The sequence below is a fragment of the Podarcis bocagei genome (genome assembly GCF_964188305.1).
Source record: "Podarcis bocagei genome assembly, chromosome: 15".
Classification (NCBI taxonomy): Eukaryota; Metazoa; Chordata; class Lepidosauria; order Squamata; family Lacertidae; genus Podarcis; species Podarcis bocagei.
The window spans coordinates 39,365,643-39,392,256 of NC_138141.1; the positions used below are offsets into that span (position 1 = coordinate 39,365,643).

At 47.8% G+C, this 26,614-nt stretch overlaps 1 protein-coding gene across 2 annotated transcripts; it reads left to right on the plus strand.

The window, feature by feature from the left end:
• The first annotated feature begins 11,463 nt into the window (after positions 1-11,463).
• On the plus strand, positions 11,464-26,395 carry DYNLL2 (dynein light chain LC8-type 2). 2 transcript variants are annotated; one of them, XM_081173256.1, is made up of 3 exons: positions 11,464-11,786; positions 21,142-21,280; positions 24,771-26,395. In XM_081173256.1, exons 2-3 carry the CDS (start codon positions 21,149-21,151, stop codon positions 24,906-24,908), a joined length of 270 nt encoding a protein of 89 aa, XP_081029382.1. In that variant the 5' UTR covers positions 11,464-11,786; positions 21,142-21,148; the 3' UTR covers positions 24,909-26,395. The 2 variants fall into 2 exon arrangements, with proteins under 2 accessions (XP_081029382.1, XP_081029383.1); XM_081173257.1 differs by having other exon boundaries at positions 11,493-11,586.
• The last annotated feature ends 219 nt before the right edge of the window (positions 26,396-26,614 follow it).

Here is a 26,614-nt window from a genome sequence, read left to right on the forward strand (position 1 = left end):
CTTTGCTTCAGGATGAGAACAGAAATTGCACGGCAGTGCAGCAGCCGTGAGAGGCCCCATTAGCTAAAGTGGTACCTCAGGTTAAGAACAGTATCAGGTTAAGAATGGACCTCCAGAATGAATTAAGTTCTTAACCCGATGTACCACTGTAATGGGCTGCAGTTGCAGACAATGAAGAGAACATCCCTTCTCCCTGGTGCCCAGATAGGAGAGGACCCTAGGACCGCATCCTGCCAAGGGTCTGCAAAATCCCTGGTGCGGATCTCTTTATGAGGAAACCGAGGTGCCTCTCCCTGTTCTTTGTTGCTTCAAAATTGCCGAAGCGTCATAATGTCACTCCATGGAGGGACTGAAGATTCGTCTGCAGAGCTAATGGCAATCATTGGCTTTCCAGACAGTCCTTGAAAAGGATGGCTTTTGTGCTCATCCTCCAAAGTGGGTAGGTTTTTCGTTGTTGTTTTTTGGTGCCAATTTCACGAGCTGCACTCTCTCTCAGGAACTGGACTATAAAGCGCTCGCAAAGTTACTGCACTTAACATCATTCCGGCTGTATTTGAAGACTGAACACTCTCAAGAAGCCCAGAAGCAAAATGTGTGTGTGTTTATGAGAGAGAGTGGGGTGGGGGTGGGGAGAGAGATATAATGCTTTTATTAAGAGGGATGGATTCAACACAGAGAAAGTGAAAGCTTCTGGGTGACTGTAAACAGTTTCTAATCTGTTGAGTGGTGGTATTATTTTGGGACCTCTTCAGACCTTTATTTTTATTTATTTATTGCTTTGTGAGTGTATCCTAACTTGACACAATAAAAGCCCATTAGTGTTGGATTTATGCTACACTGTCCAAACATCGTTCCACTTTATTATTTGTTCTGTGGTGCTTCCCCTATGTTACTGCATGACTGTCATCTGGAGAGGAGCTCTTGCCCTATAGCACAGCAGAAGTGGGAGAAAACTTAAAACACAACACACATGCCCTGGAACGTTTGTGATACGGAAAGTTACAGGAAACTATGGGACATGAACTTATTGGGAATAAAAGTAGTGTGTCCGCCCCCAAAAGCAATAATAAATGAATTCATAGAAAGCAATTATTTTTATCAAACGAAAGCATCACTCCAAAGGTCTTCATGATCTGTGTTCATTCAAGGTTGCCTATGGGATAAAGCCATGGCACGTGGCATAAAAAAGACTTGGATTTTTTGGCTGCTCTCCTTTCTTGTGAATGAGTTGTTTGCTTGTCCATTACTATCAAGTCCCACAACTGAGAAAGCCATGCTTCACACAGGTCTAGTCGTAAATTCAGTGCACCACATTTTGCAGCAATTTTACAAAATAAAATAAAATTACATCTTTGTGAAAATTCACCAGCATTTTAGTATGAATTTCTCCTGATAAACCCCTATGTATAAGTGTTCACATTTTTCCAAGCAATTTCCTCTGGTATGATGCATTTTTACATATTACTTTCTCTAATATACTCATTTTTATGCATGTTCTCTGCAGATATATGTGTTTTTGCAAACATTGTCTGGCTGATGAACTGCATCACAACATTCAGATAAGTGCGAATTTTGCAGGACAGCCACACTTTGGTTTGCAACGCACAGGTCTGATCATTTTGGCTTTAAAATGCGTCCTGCATCAAATTCCCCCTTCATCCCTAATCCAGGGCAAGAATGTATTTTCCTGATCATATTCAGAAGGATGCAGCGCTGAATTCCCTGACGCAAATGCAACTGTAAACAGAGCTAGCTCTGCCCCAGATACCAAAGCCTTAAAGGGATGCCACGTTTCATCAGATGCTCCCGTCTACTTTGGCAGGAGAAACATTAAATTTTCCATTTAAATTTTCTCTGATTTCTGTAGCATCTTGAAAGTGTAATAAAAATAAACCAAAATAATAATAATAAAGACGCGTGGACTGAGTCTCTGGCCTGATGCTTATGAAAAGACCAAAAGCAGCTCAGCTAACAGAGAAATCAACAGAGGGAGAAGATCAGTTAGTTTTAGAGGGATGGAAGACAAGAAATGTCCAGCTTTTTAATACTAGCATGGCAGCAAGATCTGGAAAGAGGAAGCCGACTCGTTCAGCTATCCTTTCATCATAACGTTGATTTAATTTGCAAAAGCCTTAGCTCCCCAGCCCAGGATAGTTGGCAGTTGTTCTGCAGTGGATTTTCAGAGATTTGCCATGTAAACAGCTAAGGAGTTCAGGGGGGAAGAACCCCCCTCCCATCAAATCTGATTTAAGCAGTTTTAAGATTATCCTCAGGAGTTCTGGGATATATTTTTTTAAGTCAAGGAAGCACTGTACAATTAGGGTTTTGCAACCAGCTTTGGATGAGACACGAGGCAGGACATGAAAGCTCAAACTCCGTTAGGAATCGGTTATGTACTAAGCTTGGATCCTAGAACAATAGGCAAGTTGGATCCTAGAATGCAACAACTGATTGGCCTGCAGGAAAAGACCAATCAGGCTCCAGGAGGGAAGCAGAATCAGCCAATCAGACGGGACTCAGTGTGTAAATAATGTATATAAAAGCCTGAGGTTTGGGGGGCAGTTCAATCACTGTTTCACAAGCTGCAATAAAGAGCATGAAATCACTACTGGACTCCGAGTATATTTCAGAATCCAAACCTCCTGTTCTCAGCTCCTGACTCTCACCCCTGATGGCTATCCATTCATCTTGACTCGTTTGATCCATAGCTGAGAACTGCTACCTTTTCAAAGCCTGTGTAGCACATGCACAAGGGCATCGACTGTTTACACTAGGACACGGAAATGCCGTTTACCTTCCCGCCTGAGTGGTACCTATTTATCGACTTGCACTTTGATGTGCTTTCGAACTGCTAGGTTGGCAGGAGCTGGGACGGAGCAACGGGAGCTCACCCTGTCATGGGGATTCGAACCGCTGACCTTCTGATCGGCAAGCCCAAGAGGCTCAGTGGTTTAGACCACACCACCACCCGCGTCCCTCTAAGGTCATATGTCTATAAAATAAATGTTCATAAATGTACAAGGCAAACACATACATAAGTATATAAACTATGTGTCTGAAATAGTACAGGAGAACAATCCTGAAGCCATTTTGACTTTCCCAAATTGACCTCAAATATTTCTCTGCAAGGAGGAAGGATATGGGAAAAGCTTTCCAACTGCCTTTGGACTGTAGGGGCTTACACCACCCTGTAAATACAGTCTGGCAAGTATCTGTTAAGCTGAGGACACTAGCAATATGCGTAAGAGATTCAGGAACTAAGCATTCACCATCTCAAAGGAATGGCCAGACTACCCAGAAAAGGCAATCAGATAAGGTATTATCAGGTATGCTGGCAGTCAGGAGAAAAGCAACACACTCAAATTTCTGCTGGGGACCACCTCTTTGTGTGATGTATGTATGATGTTTTTGGGGGTGGTCCTGAGCTACAGGGGAGGCAATTTCAAAAGTCTATAAGAACTTGCACACCGATGTTCTGGGTTCCTCCTCTCTCCTGTGTTTGGAGTGTGTGTGTGAGCACCCTGTTGCAACAGTTTAATAAAGATCAGGCTTACTGTTTTGCTTCTCAATATTAGCTGGCTGGCCTCTGTTATTTTCTCCTACTGATAGAGAACCTACATAAGGACTCTATACGGGCTCTTGGGTACCCCATGAGGGAAAAGGAGCAGTTTTTCTTAAACAACCCCCTGGTACCAGTCATTGGGTGCTGGTGCCCCATGGCAAGGAAGGCAGGGAGTCCAACAGTAAAGGTAAAGGGACCCCTGACCATTAGGTCCAGTAGTGACCGACTCTGGGGTTGCAGCGCTCATCTCGCTTTATTGGCCGAGGGAGCCGGCGTACAGCTACCGGGTCATGTGGCCAGCATAACTAAGCCGCTTCTGGCGAACCAGAGCAGCGCACGGAAACGCCGTTTACCTTTCTGCCAGAGCAGTATCTATTTATCTACTTGCACTTGACGTGCTTTCGAACTGCTAGGTTGGCAGGAGCAGGGACCGAGCAACCGGAGCTCACCCCGTCGCGGGGATTTGAACCGCCGACCTTCTGATCGGCAAGTCCTAGGCTCTGTGGTAGAGGAAGCCTAAGCCCATGACAGCCAGAGGCCACTATTTTGAGTTTTGTTCCCCACTTTCTCCCTGCTGAATTCTACAATGCTGAGATTGAGGAAGAAGAAGCGGTCAGCCCAGACGACTCCCAGACTGATAGTCTTTAATAAGGCAGGCAGGTGGGGGGGGGGCGGGCGGGTTGGCTGAAGGCAGACTGCTCAGGAGGTCTTTCAAATATCCTGGACTCAGGTTGTTAAGAGCCTTGCAAATAAATGCATGCACCTCGAACCCGGCCCTGTAGTGTACCTTGTATGGGCAGTTAGTGCAGACTTTTGAGCACCAGAGTTATGTGCTGGCCGTAGTCTGTCCCTGTCAGCAGTCTAGCTGCAGCATTTTGCACCAGCTGGCAGCTCTGGACCAGGTCCAAGGGTAGCCCCACACAGAGAGCATTGCAATAATGGAGCAAGGAGGTTGCCGGCGCATGAATCACAGCGCAAGAGCCGCTGTCGTTTGTGAAGCAGGCCTAGCTGGTAAAAGGCACTCCTATTATGTTCCCTTCAGAGGAGAGCAGCTCCTCCTTCAAACACACCAGGCAGCCTGCCGACTGAAGAATGTCTTCATTCATGCCTTTATCCAAAAAGGCAGCTCTGTCCACCTTTGCCAAACTGCCCCGCGGAGAGGAAGTCGTTTTCTCGGCCCCTCTGTTTGAAACCCCGTTCACAGATGAACGGAGGAGCAGCAGGGAAGTTTCGTTTTGATCGCGTTCTGAACTTCAGGAGTGAGTCGGTGCCAGTGAAGTCCCTGTGTCCAGATTGCCCATCAGCTAATTGGCCCTCTGGAAGGCATTTCATACCAATGTGCCTGAAAACGGGCAATCCCATGCTGCCCTTCCTTTCACTTAATTCACTGCCGCTTTTATTTTCTGTGTGATGTGTTATCGGAGAGCTGCATCGACCACAATGCAGAGTGAGATCCCAAACAGGTTGAAATGCGTCCTGGAGGTCAATGGTCTAGGATTTGTAAGTTTCATTCCCAAGAATTTTGAAGGCTGTTTTTTGGGGGGGTTTTTAAGAATCAAAATCAAATACTATGACTCACAGTAAGAAGTCCCCGAAGCAAATTAAGCAGTTGATAGTATTAAATAAGATACAGATAAGATTTATAATTGTTTGCTATTACGAGTTGAGCATTGCTGGGGACTTTTTTCCAGTGCATAATAAAATATTAGTAAATAAAATATAATAAAATCTTTAATTTTTAAAAATGGTACATGTTCATCAGACCATTTTTTAAAATCAGCTACAGTGGTACCTTGGGTTAAGAACTTAATTTGTTCTGGAGGTCTGTTTTTAATCTGAAACCGTTCTTAACCTGAGGTACCACTTTAGCTAATGGGGCCTCCTGCCGCCGCTGCTGCACGATTTCTGTTCTCATCCTGAAGCAAAGTTCTTAACCTGAGGTAATATTTCTGGGTTAGCGGAGTCTGTAACCTGAAGCGTCTGTAACCCGAGGTACCACTGTACTGTAGTTTATTTCAGGGTCTGTCCTGTGAGATTCAGTGATATGTTGTTTCCAATGTCATGCTCTGTGACTGCTCCACCAGCACAAGGTTTTCTGCTTGAGCGATGTCACAGTTGCCCCCTCTTCTCCCCCTCCACCCCCAAATCTGTTCTAGATGTTCCCCAACCCTCTGGAGCAGATCTGGAGAGTGGGGGGGGGGAGTCCCACTTTGCAAGAAAAACTCTTTGTGCTGACAGGATGCCATAGTCAAACACTGCCCATATGAGCCATATCCCACATTCGGAACATCCCAACCAATTGATGATCTCAAGCCTCCTTATTTCCCTAGGTGGCCAGTCAGCTGCCACTAGAAAATAGATAAGCATCTCTCTTTCATATTTTGGCACCTTGTGCAGCATTCAGCTAAGTTTTATTCACAGTAGACCTGTTTAATGAATAGGATTCAATTAGGTCCACTGATTTCCAGTAGGCCTACTCTGTGTAAAGACACAGCCACCCGCCTTTGTGTTTTTACATTGCCAAATAATGCAAGGAACAGGGTCAAATTTCAGACTGCATCCTGCCATTTCCCAGATGCCATCCAGGAATACTTCCCAATATCTCTTGATATTCAGCGATCAATAAATCACACACTATCTGATCTAGTGCTTCGGGATCTCAAGATTCTAAGGCAGAGATGGGGAACCTTAGGCCCGGGTCCAGACCCTCCACCTGACCCTTTGAACTCTTCCCAGGCCATATCCCTCTACACAGACTTGCATCCTGGTCTTTACCTGTACTGGAAAGTGTGGGGTGTGCCCCCTAATGTTTTCCTGATGCAACCCTGTTTTAACTTCCCGGTGCACCAATCAGAATGAACACTCAGCCAACAGCTGGTGCGGCAATCAAATCAGGATGAAGGCTGAATAATCAGGTGGTATGGAAGCAACCAGGGTGGTCTTTGGGTGCTAGCAGATGCACAAATTAATTATCACTGACAAGTGTCGCAATCTGATGAAAATGGGGCTGCAAGCAGAAAGTACCCTTCCAGCTCATTGAAGGTGGCACGGCAAAGGCATCACTGTCCATGGTATTCATTCATCTCTGTGTGGTCTCAGGTCAAAGAGGTTCAGATTTTCAGTGTGGTTAGCAACCTTCATAATGAAAGGGGACAGAGTTGGGCTTTGGTAGGGCTGCCACGTGTCTGGAATTCTCCAGATTCGCCCACCGAAAATCAGTTAAAATGTCCGGGAAAATCCGGGCGTATGGCAGTCCATATGGGAAGTGTTGATAATTTGGCAAATTTCCTTTAAAAACAGCTCAAAAACAAAACAAAACAAACAAAATCTCAACAACTCTTCTTTTGACATTTTGAAATATGGCAACCTGAGCTTTGGGCTATAATGTGTTCTACAATCTGTTGTTATGTTGTTATGTGTCCGACTCTTTGTGACCCCATGGACCAGAGCACGCCAGGCACTCCTGTCTTCCATTGCCTCCCACAGTTTAGTCAAACTCATGCTGGTAGCTTCGAGAACACTGTCCAACCATCTCGTCCTCTGTCGTCCCCTTCTCCTTGTGCCCTCAATCTTTCCCAACATCAGGGTCTTTTCCAGGGAGTCTTCTCTTCTCATTAGGTGGCCAAAGTATTGGAGCCTCAGCTTCACGATCTGTCCTTCCAGTGAGCACTCAGGGCTGATTTCCTTCAGAATGAATAGGTTTGATCTTCTTGCAGTCCATGGGACTCTCAAGAGTCTCCTCCAGCACCATGATTCAAAAGCATCAATTCTTTGGCAGTCAGCCTTCTTTATGGTCCAGCTCTCACTTCCATACATCACTACTGGAAAAAAACCATAGCTTTAACTATACGGACCTTTGTTGGCAAGTTGATGTCTCTGCATGGCAAGTAAGTCATAGTAAATTGAGAAGAATGGAAGGCGAGAGGCAGGGGGCTCCAAATTTTGACCTCGCACAGGGTGCTGCTGAAATTTGAAAGACCGAAGTCCACCCCTGGCTGGTGGCTGGCTAGGTGGGGGGCAGGGCTAGGATTTTGTTTTGCCTGAAGCAGCAACATGTCTAGGGCCAGCCCCACACATCATTGCCATTGGGAGGGGTACTCTTGCACTAAAGCACAGCAATAAAAAAAAACCCCACACAACCTAGAACATTAGTGATATTAAAAATTACAGGAATTCAGCAGGAAGCTGTGGGAGATGCGTTGACTGGAAACAAAAGCAGTATGTCTGCCTTGAAATGTTTGCAGCTGTAAATAGTATTGAAAGAGGGATCATGTGTCACTGCCAAAACACCCTTCATGAGATCAAACCATCATGAACACACCATAAAAATGATGTCTGGAGGTGCCCAGAGAAATGAGATTGGCGGGGCAGTGCCCCATTTGCCCTAATGGAGCAGCCTCTACTGACTTGTCCCAAATAAATAAATATGTGTTCATTGCCACTGCAAATTCTTCTCTTTGTCTGTCTGTCTGTCTGTCCTATCAGGCTGCTAGCAGAGGGGATTCTGCAGCCCAGCATTCCATCCCTCGCCTTCAGATCTCGAGTTTCATTCCTCCTTCAGTCTCCCCCACTGCCCATTAATTAAGATAAATTAGATGGTGCGCGTACCACATTTCAGCTTTCCTGTGTGTTGGCAGTCGTGACACCTTTGTTTAATGAGTGAGTCAGCGAAGCTCAGGTGTTGCTTATACATATTTTTAGAGACGTGTAGTAAGTTTAACGTTTTGCCTTCTTTCATCCATATCCTCGTTCATCCTCCCCCAGGCCCTCTTTTAATAATGGCACTGGAATGAGCGTAAGAGACCATCTGGATCCAGCCTCTTGGCCGTGACAGGTACCTGTTCAGCTCTACTGTACTTTGAAAACATCTCTGGATGGGGAAGGAACAGCAGTGATGGCAAATATTCATCTAGCTCACAGTTTCCCAAACTTGGGTCTCCAGCTGTTTTGGGACTACAATTCCCATCATCCCTGACCACTGGTCCTGCTGCCAGCCAGGGATGATGGGAGTTGTAGTCCAAAAACATCTGGAGACCCAAGTTTGGGGAACCCTAAGCTAGCTCAATATTGTTTACATCAGGTGTGGGGAACCCTTGACCCCCAGATGTGGCAGAAATACAGCTCCCATCATTCCTTGGCATTGGATGTGCTTGTTAGGGTTGAAAGGTGTTGTAGTTCAGCAACATCTGGAGGGTCAAAGGTTCCCCACACCTGAGTTACACTGACCAGCAGTGATTCTCCAGGGTTGCAGACTCTTCCTGAGCTCTGCCTGGAGATGTTGTGGGTTGAACCCAGTACCTTCTGCATGCGGCTCAGAAGCTTTAACCACTGAGCTATATCCCTTCTGCCTTCTGGAAGGATAACTCCTAGAATCACCCAGGGGCCATCTAGTCCAGCCCCCTGCAATGCAGAAATACTCTGGTGCTCTCCAGATGATGCTGGACCCCAAATCCCATCAGTCCCAATGAGGACTGCTGTGTTCCTGAGGAAATCCTGTCCTGTGCACCCCAGTGTGCAAAGCCAGTGTGGTGTAGTGGTTAAGAGCGGTGGACTCGTAATCTGGGGAACTGGGTTCGCTTCCCCGCTCCCCCACATGCAGCTGCTGGGTGACTTTGGGCCAGTCACACTTCTCTGAAGTCTCTCAGCCCCACTCACATCACAGAGTGCTTGTTGTGGGGGAGGAAGGGAAAAGAGATTGTTAGCCACTTTGAGATTCCTTCGGGTAGTGATAAAGCGGGATATCAAATCCAAACTCTTCTTCTTCTGTTTCCTGTAAAGGGAGACGTGACGCTGTACAAAATCTCCCCTTCTGTGCCTTACACAAATTCTTGCGGGCCTGGAACTTGGCCAAACTTTGTTGACACCCACATCACACATTTAAAGCCCCTCCCCCACCAGGAATCCTGGGAACTGTAGTTTACACCTCCGGGAGCTACAATTCCCAGCACCCTTAACAAACTACAGCTTCCAGGATCTGTTCAGGGAGGGGAAAAGCCATTTGCTTTAAATGCATGCTCTGCAGGTGACCTTCGTCCAGCAAATGAAATGTTCACAGAGAAAGTGTTTCACTCATCAAATTCTAAGATACAGGAGTGGGGAGGGCAGGTGTTTGGAGTAAGTATGTATTGTCCTCAGTGGACAGGGGGAATAATTGTCCCTCTGTTTTCTGATCTCTGCATATATGGGTTGAGGGACCTCAGGCCTGAGGTCTGAATTAGGCCCTCCAGGACTCTCTCTGGCCCTCACCATCCTCCCTGGCCCCTGCCCAAGCCACACCCAGTCTGCCCAGGCCGCACTCCTCACTATCCTTGCTTCATACCCCCCTTGAGCACTTATCAAGTTGGAAGGGACCATAAGGGTCATCTAGTCCAGCCCCAACGTGGGGATCGAACCCACGACCCTGAGATGAAGAAGACAGATATTTACTGGGAGGTGGGTGCACATATGGAAACCATGGACTATTTCATAGCTGGAATGCAGCCAGCTGCACCAAGGTGAAGATTATATCTCTAGTCTATGCCATTTTGACCTCTGGTCATGCAGCCCCCAGGGCGGAAAGAGGTTCCTCACCTTTGCTGTTGACTGATTTGGTTTCCAGGGATCACCCCACAACAAACAAAATATAGCTAACTTAACTTTTTAAAAAAACAAATTTTCACAAATATTTCACATCCTGATATTTTCGTTGTGGAATCAAAACACACAGCTTTTTCTTAAACAATCAATTTAAGATCCATATAAATGGGGTGTGCGTGTTACATTCTGTTTTTCCCTGCTCCAAGGAAGTCCCACCTCACCTCCCATTCAAACAATATTTGCACATAACACCCAAGCCAGTGAGATTTCCAGTGCAATTCTATGGGCATCTACTCAGAAGTACAGTGGTACCTCAGGTTACATACGCTTCAGGTTACAGACTCCGCTAACCCAGAAGTAGTGCTTCAGGTTAAGAACTTTGCTGCAGGATGAGAACAGAAATTGCACGGTGGCAGCGCAGCAGCAGCGGGAGACCCCATTAGCTAAAGTGTTGCTTCAGGTTAAGAACAGTTTCAGGTTAAGAACAGACCTCCGGAACGAATTAAGTACTTAACCCGAGGTACCACTGTAAGTCCCACTGAGTTCCATTGGGCTTATTCCCACCTAAGCAAGTGGACATTGTATCCTCAGTGTGTATCTGAAGAAGTGTGCATGCACACGAAAGCTTATACCAAGAACTAACTTAGTTGGTCTTTAAGGTGCTACAGGAAGGAATTTTTTTTATTTGGACTATGGCAGACCAACACGGCTACCCATCTGTAATTGTATCCTCAGTTACCTAACTCAAAGGCTTCTACCTACAGGCAAATTATCTCTCCCTCTCCACCAGCTGCATTTCCTCATTCCAGCGCTCCTTTGAAAGGCAGCAATGCAACAGGTGCAGCTTCAAACATCCCCCCAGTGATGCTGAGATAAAGCTACACCTGTTGCAGTTCTGCCTGGCGATGCAGCTGTTCCAAGCAGCTCCCTGCCCGGAAACAGAGAGAGAGGCAGAGCAGAAGAAGAAGAAGAAGAGGAAGGAAGCCGAGAGAGAAGACCCAGATCCTGAGCAGGGAAAATAATAATAATAACGCCCGCTTCTTCATTGGCTCATTTGTGGACGCTCTGTTTTAATTACAAACAAAAAGCGAGAAACTCCAGCCCCACCCCTAGTCTCTCTCCACCCCCCCCACCCCACACATACAAAAAAATTGGTTCTGCAATTTCCTCGTGGCATTATGGGATGAAATAAGATGTAGACAGAGAACAGCGAGAGGAGAACGCTACGTCGCTGTGGGCCGAGGCTCTGCGGCAGCCAATGGAGGCGCAGCGTGGCTGAGCTACTGCAAGGGGAGGGGCGCCTATTTCAGCCCAGGGGGGGCCAGGGCAGGCAGCCAGAGGAGGCTCGCGGGGGGAAGAGAGCGGAGGGCGCCGGCGCTGCTGCTGCGCTGAGTAAGCGAGCGACGCTCCAACCACCTTCGCCGACAGCAGCATCGGACGCTTCGCTGGTGCTTTCCCCCTTTTTTTCTTTTTGCAAACGGGGCAGGAACGCGCATTGGAGCCCGGGCGTTGGGAGGCTGTAGAAAACCTTTGCAGCGTTGCCTTTCGACGTGCCGTGGGGGGAAAGAGCGCGCCCTCATTTATTATTATTATTTTTTAATATATATATATATATAAATAATCGGAGGCTTTGCCTAACACTGTGAAGGTAAGCGGTTGCAAACGGGTGACTTATTCATTCGTTTTATTTGCTTTTTCCCCCATTGCAGAATTGGATGGGGCGAGTTTGGGGCGGAGGGGTTGATGGGGGGGGGGGGGCGCTCAAATAGTTGCGCGAGCAGCGAGGGGTTCTGGCCATTGGAAGTGATGGGGATGCTTGATTTTGGCCGCCCCTCCTTCCTCCCTTCTTATTTTTCATTTTTTCCCCTGTTTTAGTCCACGCCCCTTAGGCTCCTGCGCCTAGTGCAATCTCATGCATGCCTACTCGGAAGTAAACCCCCCTTGAGTTCAGAAAGCCCCAGTGGGACTTATATATATATATTACACAATTATTCAAAGGTAAGGGTGCAGAGGATTGCAACCCAGGCTGCTTCCCCCCCCCCCATCCACTCTCCCCCAAAAGCGGGCAGAGCTGCTGGGTATTGAGTGTACAATCTACTTTCCTTTGTACCAAACTTGGCAGACGCGGTTTCTGTGGATCTACCTCTTTCGGCTAACTCTGAGCTATACCCTCCCAAAAATATATATATATAGTGTGTCTGTGTGCAAACTGCCCATCCGCTTGGCTTTCTCGCTCACCTCTGCAGTACAGTAGTTGTGTGAGTGTTGATTGGGATGCAGCTGGTATTATAACATTTCATTCTGGAATCAAGTAGCCAGTTCTTTCTCTCTCCCCCCCCCCAATATATTGATTTTTAAAATCGGATAAATTAAATATTAATACTATGCCCCCCCCCCAAAAAAAACCCCAAGGTCAAGCCTGAAATCAGACTGGAGACTTTTTGGAGTGCTAGTGAAAAAATAAGATTCCTAAAGCCTTGCTAGGAAGCCCCTTTGTGACATAGGAGCTGGAAGAAGGATTGTTTAGATCCCCATGGGGGGGGGGGAGGGAAACCCCTCTTGCAAAGGACAGGTTCAGGTCTGTGATGGTTGCCTTTAAGGGTGGGACAAACTTAAAAAGCTGCCTTTGCTCTTCCTAGGAGGGTTGCAGCAGAGCCAATGGGATTCTGCTGGAGCTGCCCTTGGCTTCGAGGTCCAGTGACGTCCCTGTCAGGGATGGAGGGAACCGAGATCATGGGATTGAGCATGGATCCTTCTAGAGTAGGGACTTGGAAGGCTTTAAGAAAAAAGAAGGAGGGGGAAAAAAACATTGCCGAGGCCTTTTCCTAGCTGGGGAGGCTGTTACCACCTTTGGAACCTGCAGGTGGAGCTGAACTTGGTCAGGATCCAAGGAAGATTGTATGTGTGGTGTGGCCTCTGGGGCTTACTCTACAAGCCACCCTCTCCTTGCTTCTCTCCCCCCCCCCCAAAAAAAAAAGAGAGAGGCTGTATTAAAGGGAAACTCCCCATTGCAGCAGCCTCATAGTAAGGGAGGATGCTCTCCGGAGGAAAGAGAATCTCCCCCTCCCAAGTGCCGTTTTATTTACTATTGCGTTTTTACACCCCACTTTTTCTGCCAAGGACCTCTGAGTGGCACCCGCCGCTCTCTTGCTTCCTTCGCCCTCCCGCCAACCCCGCCAGGCTGCTCAGACTGGCACTATCCCTGCAAGAGTAAAAGGGACTGGGTTTTAAATGGCTGATGTTGTAAACAAGCCTTTTATGGCATTTGTGTTTGGCTGGGCAGGTGATAACGGCACACACACCTTCCCCACCACCATGCATGCGTGAACATGAGTCAGGACATTGGTCCAGCATTGTTGACGCTGCCTGGCAGTGGTTCTCTAGGGATCCAGGCAGAGATCCTTTCCTGGCCCTACCCAGAGATGCTGGGGACCAAACCTGCATGCTCTATTTTTGAGCTGCAACCCTCCTGCAACCCAGGCTTGTGGTCCTCCAATTACTGCCCTCCTTGTGGCTTGGCTGTTGGGGGATCAGAGCAAAACTCCCATCACTGAGACATGAGGGTGGTGTATATTGCAAGGATTCTGGAGGACGCACCCTGGGATAATGTGCCTGCCCACTATGGGCATAGCCAGGATTTTTGTTGGGGGGCGGGCAGGACGTTTGTTTGGGGGGGGGAGAACTGACGTGATTGGTCAGTTAAGTATTTCAATTGTTTTACTTGATTGGGGGTGGCAGCTGCCCCCCTGGCTATGCCCATGCTGCCCACTCCGTTGCATTGTCCTCCAAAGTTTCCCTGTCATTGCAGGGGGGGGGGGGTCCTGGCCAAGGAGAAGACAGCTTCCTTTATGATAGGGCTTTTGAATGAATCCCAGGGTCCCTTCTCTCCCCTCCCAGCCCATGCCACACAAATGATTGAATTGTCCTCACTGTTCTAGAAGTGATGACCATAATAAGGGCAGAGGGGCAGGTGGTGCACAGGGACTCCCTTCGTCCTGAGTCGGTCTGTCTAGCTCAGGCACCCCCAAACTCGGCCCTCCAGATGTTTTGGGACCACAACTCCCATCATCCCTAGCTAACAGGACCAGTGGTCAGGGATGATGGGAATTGTAGTCCCAAAGCATCTGGAGGGCCGAGTTTGGGGGTGCGTGGTCTAGCTCACTGCTGCCTGCACTGACTGGCCGATGTCTCTCCCAGCTTGACCTTAGCATTGAACATGGGACCTTCTGCATGCACGGCAGGTGCACTAACCACTGAGCCACAGCCCTTTTCCCCGGTGCTGTTGCAAGGGGCCTGCATGCATGTATCCAATGTAAGATCCTTTGGGGGTTCTCCCCCGCACCCCCCATATTCATGCTGTAAATATTTTACGGAGAGACTGGCTTACCCTATTAGAAGGAACTACGTAAATGCCTTCCCTGGTTTTTGTGTTGTTGTTTTTTTAAGTTCATCTTAGCTGAGACGGGTACTGATAAGCTTGGTGTTGAGTTCAAGTGGAACTAATACGCTGCTGGAAGACGGGTGACCCCAAGGCACGTCTGGCTGGCGGGACGGTTTGGCCCTTCAACCTGTTCTGGCAACATCCCTGGCTTTGCAGCAAGTGTTCCCCTGAGGACGGCGCTTTGAATTTCTTACAGGCCGGACTTTTAGAGGAGAGGGTGTAGCGACAGCATTGCCATGCGCAGGTCCCAGGTGCAGTAGTAGGCTATATGGACTGCGTTGTTTGATTCAGTATATAACGCAGCTTCCTCAATGGAAGAAAATAAAAACAAATTAACTTGCTGGGGGGAAGTGTGCACTTTGGGACCCCAGTGGAGGGGGGGGGCTAATCTCTTTGCTTCCCTCGGTGCCCCTCAATCTTTCAAAATCTGGTTGGTTTTCATTTGGGCTTCTGTTTCCAAGAGCATGATGGGACACCCTCGCCTTGGATGCTGTTCCTAAACTTCCAGGGTGCTTTTGCAGTCATTGGTGTGCTTTCCGCTCCTCCTGCAGGGAAGGCCTCTCTTTACCTCACCTGTGAAATGGGAGCAAGTGGAAGCCGAAGAACGTGGCTGCTGGGTTGAATCAATTTCCTGCATCGGTGCCAAGAGGCCTTGCAGGCTAGCAATGACAGGCTGGCTCTTCTTCTGTCTAGGACAGGGGAGGGGAACCTGTGGCCCCGCAGATGTTGCTGACATGCTTCGCCCCATCAGCCAGGCTTGCTGGGGCTGATGGGAGTTGTAGTTCATCAACATCTGGAGGGCCACTGGTTCCTTGCGGCTGGTTTAGGACTGTAGCAAACCCCATATCCTTTCAAAGTTTTTTTGTGTGTGCAAAGTGGGAGTCTTCCTCTTGTTACAGTTCCAGTAAATGTAGCAGCTCCTTCATGGTAAATGCAATAATGTTGTTTTTTAGGCAGAGAGGGATGCACAGGGTAGTCTTCAAACTGGTGGGCAGGGGGGGATAACAAAGGTTTGGATAATTGTAACCTTGGCCATGGCTATTATGTAACGGGTTCCGGGTTCCTTCTTCGCTCTTGGGTAGCTATATTTTAACGGCTGCAACAAAGCTATTCCTTCTGTCCCTTTTGGGGTCCTGCCAAGAGACAGGAATCACTCTCAGCATGCAGTCTCAGTGCTTCCAGACGGAAAAACCCTTCCTCTTCTTCTTCTTCTTTTTTAGTAATTGTTCATTTGTGGCAGTTATACCCCAGACTTAATGCACACACACACAAAAAGGCTTTATGGAGCAGCTTGCAGAAATCTGTATTAAGACAGCCCCCGCCCTCAGGCTTACAACAGAAAAGTCATGACACACGAGGAAAAAGAATGGGGAGGGAGGAGGGGAAAGCAAGCTCAAGCACATGTTCTTATGTCGCCGTTAGTAGTGGTTGGCCTACAAGGAAGCTGGCCTGCTTGCCTTAGCTGCCGGTGGGTGGTGCAGTGTGTAAGAAGCTGGATAAGCTGCTGTTGAAGATTTTCCCAGTAACTCTTTCATAGAAGGACTGTGTATGTGTGCAGGGGTGGGGTGGCGTCAGTTAATCAGCTTGCTGTTCACACCCTTTGTTTCTTGAGTATCTCCTGGCTGGCTGATCACCCCAGCCACATCTCCGCTATGAATGCAGGGAGCTGCTTTATACCAGGTTAAGACTGCTCGTCCATTGACCTCAGTGTTGTCTGCTCTGGCTGGCAGCAGCTACCTGATCCTCTACCTAATGGGAGATGTCGTGGCCCAGGTGCTCCCCCGGCTCTGGGTGCTCTTCTGCTGAGCTGGGCCCCCTTCCCAAATCTTTGAATTTGGTAGTTACGACTATTTCGAGAGCAAAGGGTGGGAAATTTTTTTACCCTTTTGTAGGACCTTCCAGGGGCCACATGGCAGTGGTGGGCGGGGCTGGAGGAAAAGTGGGTGGGGCCAAGCATATAAATGTTGACTTTGTGGTTTGTACACCAGGGCTGGTTTCTACACACGCACACACACCTGTCCTCCATCCATGCAAGCAAGAGGCAGCATCAGAGTTCCAGGGCACATTCCAGGCTGCTGTTCCTCACTCCTGTTCAAGAGATTCCTGCAAACTGTGGTTCTGGGAAGGCTCAGGGCTTCTTGTTAACACCACCCTGTCTTCCACTCTGCAACCATTCTGGCATTTCTCCTTAACACTGCAGGGGTCTGGGGAATGCTTACGATTCTGGGTGGATAAGGTTTGGTATTTGCAAAGTGAATTTAACTCCTCCTGCAGGCAGGGGAAACGGGGGTGGTGTCCTCTGAGTAAACTCTGGCTCGCTCGTTGCTTGCTAAATGGCCTTGGATTAGAGAATCCCAGGAACGGTTGTTCTGCATGGTTGCTGGGGAATCTCCTGATTGCGATGAGCTTCCACCAGAGTGAAAGCTCTTCCAGAAACCTGCTTTTGAAGAGCAGCAGAAAGACCCGCTAGTCAATGTCCTGTTCTTGCAGTGACCAATGGGAAGCCCATAAGCAGGGTCCCCCCCCCAATCCCCCTATACCTGGTATTCACACCTGGTATTCTACCTCTGACAGTAGAGCTAGAACTTACCTATGGCTACCAGCCAAAACGGCTATCTATTTGCTTATGCTAAGTGGAACTAGTTGCCTGTGACCAAGGCACAGAGGCTATTGAAACTTGCACATGTTGTGTGGCACAAATTAACAGGCTGTGGATTGGCAGGCGGGCAGCGTGTCAATCATGTGGACTAGTAACTTAGTTTTAAAAGCCTGGCTTAACTGTCATGGCTTCTACTCTCTGTCATGGGAATTAACTATGAATTAATTGTTGGGCGGTTTCTAATGTTCCTAAAAGATGTCAGTTGGGAAGGGGTGTGAGTGATGTGATTGAGCAGCCTTTATAAAACAACCACAACCACAGCCCTGGTTATTATATTGGTCATGTGGACGTGCCCACAAAGACTGACCTCACTTCCTTGCAGCGTTTGCATCTGTGGCTCAACCCTTTTGTGGCTCTGCATTGTTTGTGGTTAAGGCAGCTGAGTAGAGAGACTCTCCACCCACCCCAGTGAAAGTCTGTGGGTGATTGGCTATGTAAACTCCCATTTATGAAGCTCATGTATGGCCAAGTTATTTCAGTGGGTGGTGGCTGCATGCATTAGTGTGGGCATTGAAAGCTTTGGGAACTGCAGCTCTTGGGATCTGTTGGTAGAGAAAATGCTGACCTTCAGCCTTTGAATGTTGGGTGGGGAGGGTTAAGGGTCCTGTTTATGCTGTGCCAGCGTGGGGTGTGGTCTACATTGGGTGGGGAACCTTTCGGCTCCCTGGGCCAGATTCTTTTGGGATCAGCCTTGCAGGCCAAATTTGACAGGCGGGCAGAGTTGCCAGCCTGTCAATTACCTGGCGTCAGGTACAAGGTTCTTTGAAGCTGGGGTTTCAAAGCACCTTGCAAGGAGCTGCTAGAACCAGAGGTCCCTTCATTTTAGCAGGGGGTTCCATGCAAACTCCTTGAACCGGGAAGAAGTTGGCATGGAATCCTGAAGAACTGAGCAGGATTTAACTCCCTGGGCATCTGCTGGTGAGCAGGAAGTTAAATCCTGTTTGCTTTGTCTGCCCATGCCTGTTCCCTGCTGAGTGTGCAGCCAATGCAGGATTTAACTCATGAGATGGGTGGGCAGTTGTGGCCTTGAGGAGCTTACAAATCTAGCATTACCCATAAGAGATGGAAATGGAGGTGAGAGCCAAAGATGGAAAAGTCTATATTCATTTCAGTTACATGTACTCACAGCCAGTGGCGTAGCGTGGGGGGTGCAGGGGGGGGGCCGGCCGCACCGGACGCAACATCTGGGGGTTAGGGTTAGGGGGCGCAAATCCACGGGTTAGGGGGTGCAAATTACTTGCCTTGCCCCGGGTGCTGACAACCCACGCTACGCCACTGCTCACAGCTCAGTGATAGTGGAGTAATGGAGGAGGGGGTTTTTGATATGAGAGAGAGAGAGATGAAGGGAAGAGATGGCATTGTTCTGATTTGTTGTCTTCAGAACAGTACCAAGCAGAGTTCAAGGTGCTCTATATGCACACAGCCCTATAGGCCTTGGGATCAGGATGCCTTAAAAACTGTCTCACCCCTTGTATACTTAGCTGATCACTGTGTTCTGAAGGAGAGAGTGTCTCTTGCAGAGACTGTTTGAAAAGGAGGTCTGTTCTGCACAGAGCAGGAATTGGACCTTTAGGATGGAGTTCCCTTAGGGATTCCATCTTGTTGTGTATCAGACAAGCGCAATCTCTGTTGTTATCTTTGGTGCCTGCTGATCCCTCTTCCTCTTTCAAAGAGCCTTCCAAGTAGAGATTTTTGTCCCAGTTACATGTTTTGGATATATAAATGGTGTTCACACATTCAGTTTTAACTGTATGCTGGTAGGTAAGAAAGGGCTTGAACCTGCCTGCTTGAAGGAGGCCAGGATGGGGAATCTGAGGCCCTCTCAATTATCCCCAATCAGTATGGCCAGAATTGGTCAGGGAGGGTGGGAACTGGCAACATATGGTAGTTCCACCTGCAGAGGTTAGATCCTTCACCAGGTTCCACAAACTCTCACCCTCAAGGAGTTGTATGTGGTTCTCCCCCTCCCCATTTTATCCTTTCAACGACCTTGGAGGTAGTTTAGGCTGATGGCCCAAGGTTACCCAGTGAGTTGCTTGACTGGGTGAGGATTTGAATGTCCTGGTCTCCCAGGTTCTGTTTGAACACTCTTTAACCACTGCACCATACTGCCTGTCACCCCAGGCTATCTCCCATCCTGGCTGGTGGGAGTTGGGGAGTCCCAGTGACATCTAGAGGACATCAGGTTGGGGAACTCTTTCTATTTTTATAAAAGAGGCCCAGTGTGGCAGTGCAAATCTGCATTAAAGCGTCAAGGATTTCAGCTGTGGTGTCCGCTTCAAAGAAGATGCAGAAGAGGGGCTTTGCTGAACTGTTGCATCTGAGGCTGCCTGTGGACTGTTGTCTTCTGGTTTTCCTTTTCCTCCTACCCAGTAAAGCCAGGTCTTGATTGCACTAAAGTCCGGTCTGTGCTATACATTTAAAGCAGTATCATACCACTTTAAACAGTTGCAGCTTCCCCCAAAGAATCCTGGGAATTGTTGCTTTAAGGGTCCCAGGAGTTGTGAAGAGTCTCCCTCACAGGGCTGCAGTTCCCAGTCATTCTTCCCAACGGATTCTGGGAATTCTACTCTGGGAGGGGAATAGGGATTTTTTTGGGGGGAAGCCACGACTGTTTAAGGTGGTTTAAATGCACTGCTTTAAATGTACAGTCCCATTGGGGCCTAGCTCTCTAGAAGTGTCTGATAAGAGGGAACAGCTTATTGTAGCCCTTCCTTGCCACCTGAAACAGCTTTACAACTTGACGTCTGCTGACCAGTTGCACTGGGCCCGATTCTGAGACCCTATTCAAAAGCATCTTAGGCCCATAGGAAGCAGCCTTAATAGTGAGCCATAGCATTGGTCCTGTCTTGTTCACTATTGTCTAAAAACCAGGCACCCCCAAACTCGGCCCTCCAGCTGTTTTGGGACTACAACTCCCATCATCCCTGGCCACTGGTCCTGTTAGCTAGGGATGATGGGAGTTGTAGTCCAAAAACATCCGGAGGGCCGAGTTTGGGGATGCCTGGTCAAAACTGACTGGCAGCAACTCTCCAGGGTTTGGGGCAGGAAAGCTTTCCAAGTCCCACCTGGAGAGGCCAGGGATTGGACCTGAGACCTCCTTGGCCTGAAATCTTGCTGGTCTGGCAATTACAGAGCATGTGGGTTCAGCATAAGGTGGTACAGGTCTGACTCTGTTGTTGTAGGTTTGCTGGGTAGGTAGAAATAGTGGTTTTGCAAGCAACAGCCTGACTTAATCAGATCAGGAGTTAAGGTGTCTGCAGCCCTCCAGTTATTGGGGGACTAAAACTCTGGCCATGCTAGTTGGGGCTGATGGGAGTTGTAGTCTTAGCAACACCAGGTACTCTATCCTTGCTTTAGAGTGAACGACAGAGGATTTCTCCAAGAACTCTAGCATATACCAACGTCAGTGAAAGTGAGAGCTGTGGAGGTATGTTTGCAGTGTTCAGTCCTTGCGTTGAGAGTGCATTTGCGTGGAAGCCCAGTGCTGATAGATCAGGCCTGCACAAAATGCGACACAGCAAACTGCCCCCTTCCCCAGTCACAAAGGGAGGACCACTTGCTTAAAAACTCGCATTTTTCTCAATCAGGTTGGACTGAAATAGATGGAGGGAGGGTGCCAGAATAAACGGCTGCTGGCCAAGCAAACAAACCATCCCACAGCTTCTACAGTGCAAGGTGTGCTTTTCTTGTGGACTAGCCCCATGTGTGAACCTGTTTTGAAAGCTGGTAGAGAAGCAGCTGTGGCGGCTCATCCGTTGGATTGGACGCAGCACAGCTTCAGTCTGCCCCTCAACCCAGCCCTGCCTCCTTGCAAGCCGCCATTCCAAGGGGTGGCGCCGTGGCAGATCCGTGGTGGTCTGCAGCGTGACTTGACCTTCCTCTCTGGCTTCCTCCCGGCAGGTCCATCATGTCTGACAGAAAGGCAGTGATCAAGAATGCGGACATGTCCGAGGACATGCAGCAAGATGCTGTCGATTGCGCCACTCAGGCCATGGAGAAGTACAACATAGAAAAGGACATAGCGGCATACATCAAAAAGGTATTGTGGCTCCCGCACTTGGGAGAGAGGAAAAAGAGCCTTGGTTTAAGGTTTAAGGTGCTGGTTTTAACCTTTAAAGCCCTATGCGGCCTAGGACCCTCATACCTACGGGACCACCTCTCCTGGTATGTCCCATGGAGGACCTTACGGTCTTCAGACAAAAACACCTTGGAGGTCCTGGGCCACAGAGAGGTTAGGCTGGCCTCAACCAGAGCCAGGGCTTTCTCGGCTGTGGCTCCGATCTGGTAGAACGCTCTGCCACAAGAGACTAGGGCCCTGTGGGACGACATATTTCCACAGGGACTGCAAGACAGAGCTGTTCCACCAGGCCTTTGGCCAAGGCACAGCCTGACTCCCTCCTTTGGCAATCTTCACAGAACTCTAGCCCAATGGTTGCCATCAATTTGATTTGAATTAATTTTATAATGGAATGATTTTAGAATGTTGTATTATTTTATTGTTGTTAGCTGCTCTGAGCCCGGCTTCGGCTGGGGAGGGCGGGATATAAATAAAAAAATTATTATTATTATTTATTATGGATTGGGTCATCTCAGGGTTTCATCAGTCGCATTCTGCCATGGCAAGACAGAATCTCTGAGGAAGTGACTGCGGCATGTGCTCACCTGCCCTCCATTCCTGTTCTTCTTAGCCAGCCCCTTTCTTGGCAGCTGGCAAGTTATGAACCACTGCAATGTAGGTTCGGATCCCCACTTGGTCTTGAAGCTTACTGCGCCAGTTACTGCCTCTCTCAACCGAACCTCCATCAATTGGCTGTTGTGGGGATTGAAAGAGGAGGGGGAGAAACATCTGCCTCCTTGAGCTCTTTGGAGCAAAGGTAGGATGCAAATGCAGTAGAATAATAAATACAGTGGTACCTCGGTTTACGAACTTAATCCGTTCCAGAAGTCCGTTCTTAAACTGAAACCGTTCTTAAACCAAGGCGCGCTTTCCCTAATGAGGTCTCCTGCCGCCGGTGCCCTTCCACCATTCTGCTTCCGTTCTTAGACCGAGGTAAAGTTCGTAAGCCAAGACATTACTTCCGGTTTTGCGGAGTCCGTAAACCAAATAGTTTGTAAACATGGCTGTTCTTAAACCAAGGTACCACTGTAAAAATAAATCATACTGTTTTTTAATTTATAGCCTGCCCATCTGGCTGGGTTGCCTCAGCCTCTCTGGGCAGCTTCCAACACATAAAAATAATAAAACATCAAACATTAATAGTAACAATGTGATCCAGTAAGAATAAGACAAAACATAGTGTGTACTTAGAGCTTATTGTGTGTTACCAACTGTTACCCTGCGTGTTTTGGAAGGAATTGAATTGATAAAGCACGACTGTCGGCTGCTATCCTTGATGGATTTGTATAATCCCATTTTCATTTGCTTCCAAATTATTTATTATTACAATTACTTAATTAAATTTGTAGGCTGCCCTTTACCTGTAGATCTCGGGGCGGTTCACAACATAAAATTGCAATATAAAAAACACAAAATACATAATGAAAATAAGAACGGAAACAAACCAGTAACACTCCCCCCCCCCTTTATTTCTTGGCTACCTCCCTGCTGGGAAACAATGTCCAACACATCTTAGAATCATAGAATTGTAGAGTTTGAAGGGACCACGAGGGTCATCTGATTCAACCCCCTGCAATGCAGGAAACGTTTGCCCAATGTGGGGCTCAAACCCATGACCCGGAGACTAAGAGCTTGCAAGACCTCTTTAAAATAAAGCCCTTGACTGGGTACATGTGCTAATGGACTCCATGTGGCTGGCTTGGCTGTCTGTCACAGAACAGCCAGGCAAGGGTGTGGCAAAAGTCATGGCTGCCTTTTTATTTCAGCATACAGTATTAATAATATTTATATATGGCTTAATATGCAGAATCGGTCGGCAATTCACATAAAACACCAGTACGTTCATCTCCCCGCCCCACCACTAGCCAGAAATACACAGAAACCAATGGAAACAAAATCCATGAATAAGAAAATACAGTAAAATGGTAAATAATAAAATGACATTGCAATGTCTCCCGTGAGCAGGGGGAAACCTGTTGGTCCATCTAACTCAGTACTGTCTACGCTGACTGGCAGTGGGGTTTTGTACAGGGAATCTACCCCAACCCTACTTGGGGATTGAACCTGCGACCTTCTGTGGCTGGTGCTATATTTTTAGAAGATACTGACTGACAAAGCCATGTGCCGCTTGGGGATGAGTTGCCTAACTGTTCTGCGCAACGCTGCAAAGCATTATGGGAGCCACCTCTTCAATGTAGCTTTAAGCAGAGGCTTGACAACCATATGTCAGGAGTGCTCTGATGGTGTTTCCTGCTTGGCAGGGGGTTGGACTCAATGGCCCTTGTGGTCTCTTCCAACTCTATGATTCTATGATTCTATGATTCTATGAAACCTGCCTTTAAAAAAGGCCATTCAGGAGGCCTGTGACACTTTTCACTGCTTCTGCCTTGATTATAAATGTTCTGGTCTAGATAGTATCTCTCCACTGTCAGAGGAAGGAGGCCTCTCAATGCCAGTTTTTGGGAATCAGTTTTTTGGAAGAGTTACTGCTACCCTCTGCACTCAATATTCTTGCATCGCAGGGGGTTGAACTAGATGGCCCTTTCGGTCCCTTCTAACTCTGCAATTCTATGAAATTAATTATAACCAAAAGGCTTTGTTTATCGCATTTATATCCCACCTATTTCTCCACGGAACTCCAGGTAGCGTACGTGGTTTTCACCTTCCTCGTATAATCCCCACAACAGCCCTGTGAGGCAGGTTAGGCTGAGAGTCCGTGACTGGCCCAAGGTCACCCAATGTGCTTCATGGCTGAGTGGGGATTTGAACCCTGGTCTCCAAGGTCCTGCCCCCATGGCTTTAAGCCCTGATTGGAAGCGACCTTATAGTGACCCATTGGTCCATCTAACTCAGTACTGTCTACGCTGACTGGCAGTGGGGTTTTGTACAGGGAATCTACCCCAACCCTACTTGGGGATTGAACCTGCGACCTTCTGTGGCTGGTGCTATATTTTTAGAAGATACTGACTGACAAAGCCATGTGCCGCTTGGGGATGAGTTGCCTAACTGTTCTGCGCAACGCTGCAAAGCATTATGGGAGCCACCTCTTCAATGTAGCTGTTAGGGCTATCATGATGTCTCAAGCTGGTCTCCGGGTGGGTTAGACTCCAGAACTATCTTGAGCCTACTGCAGAAACGACCACCTTCTCCCCCCACAGCTGAAGGAAACCATGCAGGAGTTGCCAAGGAGCAAGGGTGTGTGAGGGTGGGCCTAGCGCCAGGGCTTGGCCAAGACAGGCTCTGGCTGAGGGCCTCTGGACTCCGAAACACACTTCCCGATTCCTGTATCAGATGTTCAGATTGTAATCTCCTTGGGGCACAGATCTGCCTCCTTTTGATGCTGTTGCATTTCAATAACGTCCTCTCTCTCCCCCTTCTCTCTTCTGTGTCCCCTCTCCCCCTCCCCATTCAGGAATTTGACAAGAAATACAACCCCACTTGGCATTGCATCGTGGGCAGGAATTTCGGCAGCTACGTAACGCACGAGACGAAGCATTTCATTTATTTCTATTTGGGCCAGGTTGCAATTCTCCTCTTCAAGTCGGGCTAGGAGGCAGGCAGGCGGCAGTGGAGGGGGGGTCGCGATGACGGCGGGCGAGGAACATGGACTGTAGTGCACTGAAGGCGGGGGCCCAGGAACCCTTCAACCATGGTTGCGCCGCTGCATGGACTGTAAACTATATTTAATGTGTATATGTTGCAGTAAAAACACCACCTAAAATTCTGTTCGTTTTGTTTTTGTTTTTGGTTGCCTGGGAGAAGGAAGGCAGCAGCATCTTTTTCATGTTCCTTGTTTTCGGTTTCTGCTCTTTTTCTTTTTCATTTTCTTTTGCACTAGGAGAACTGTAAAAAAAATAAAAATTAAAAATGCTTCAACAAATGGCCTTTAAGCGGGAAGGAGAAATGAAATAAAAAGAGAATCTCTAAAATTCCATTAAAGAAATCCTTTGGTTTTTAAATTCCTTTTGAAAGGTTCAGAAGCTGGCTGTAAGCAGACCCCCAAAAAGGTGGCAATTAAGGGTCAGAATCTGGCTTCAAATGAGGTACTCAATGTTTTGTTTTGTTTCTTTAAAAAAATAATAATTCCAGCCAGCTTTTCTGTCCCCAAAGAGTGCATTGTTCTCCTTTTTAAGTTGCCTTGGCTGTAAAAGGGAAAAAAAGGTGGTCGTCTTTGTTTCTTCTTGATCCAAAACTGTCTCTCAAACATGCCTAATATTTGACAGTAAAAATGGGTGACAGCTGGTATTTAGCTGTAAAATGGAATTTTAAGTGCCGTATTTTCGAAGTGGTTTGTCCTGGTCCGAAATACATTATTGCACCCCCACCCCCAGAAAGCCATTTCAAAGGGAGCTGCCTCATATTTTTGTGCTGGAGTATTGGCTGGGCACGTGGCCCAGCCATGTGTCTTCATGATGCAAGAAAACTGTGACCAGGCCTCTCCTCATCCCAGTTTGAGTCAGCCTTGCCTTATTTGCCACCTCGCTTCCAGTCACTTGTTTGTGTGGGAAGATCCTGTTCCAAATCGGTGGCTCCGTGTTGGCTGTGCTTGTAGTCTGCCTCTGCTTTTACTTGGAGACACACAATCTCCACATAACGCCCAACATGGTGGCTGATGTACAGAAGCCCTTTCCTGATCGTTTTGTGTCTCCCTCACCCCACCTTCTCAACAGTTAGCTGTGTTTTGAGAAGCAGATTGTATGATTTCAGTTCTATAGCAAAGGTGTCCAGTTGCTCCAGGGCCGCTTCTCTGTTTTTCTTTTGCAAGATCATTCCTTGGAAGTGCTTTAGCTGAAACAACTAGTTGCTTTTGCAGTTAAGAAGTCTACAAATTAGATGGGGAAGGAACCACTCCGACCTCCCCACTCCTCAAAAATCACCTAAGGAGTTGGAACTCCAGAGCTTAGATCATAAGGAGATGGGGATTCATCTGTGCTTGTATAACCTGGGATTTGGCGGGAAGGAAAGCATGTCAATAACTTTTTCTCCCTTTTGGCTGTGAAAAAATAAACAAGGGTGACCCAGACTGTCTCTGAAAAACACGTTTGTGGTGTCTGTGCGGTAATCCAAAGTATGCCTAAAAGTATCATGCAGAGTTTTGTTGGAACCAGCTTGTTAACACCCCCTTCCTCCCAAAAAACACACACCACAGGAGGTGGATGTAGCTCTTGAATTTGATGATAACTTGTGTCTCCCATCTAAAGATGTCAGGGGACAGAAGAGGAACTGCCTTGGGTTAAAGTGAGGTGCTTCAATGGT

Excerpts from the sequence above, each read along its gene's own strand:
- DYNLL2 (XM_081173256.1), top strand. The coding sequence starts at position 21,149 with ATGTCTGACAGAAAGGCAGTGATCAAGAATGCGGACATGTCCGAGGAC. Across the intron at positions 21,281-24,770 it reads TAGCGGCATACATCAAAAAG|GAATTTGACAAGAAATACAA; the intron begins GTATTGTGGCTC and ends CTCCCCATTCAG.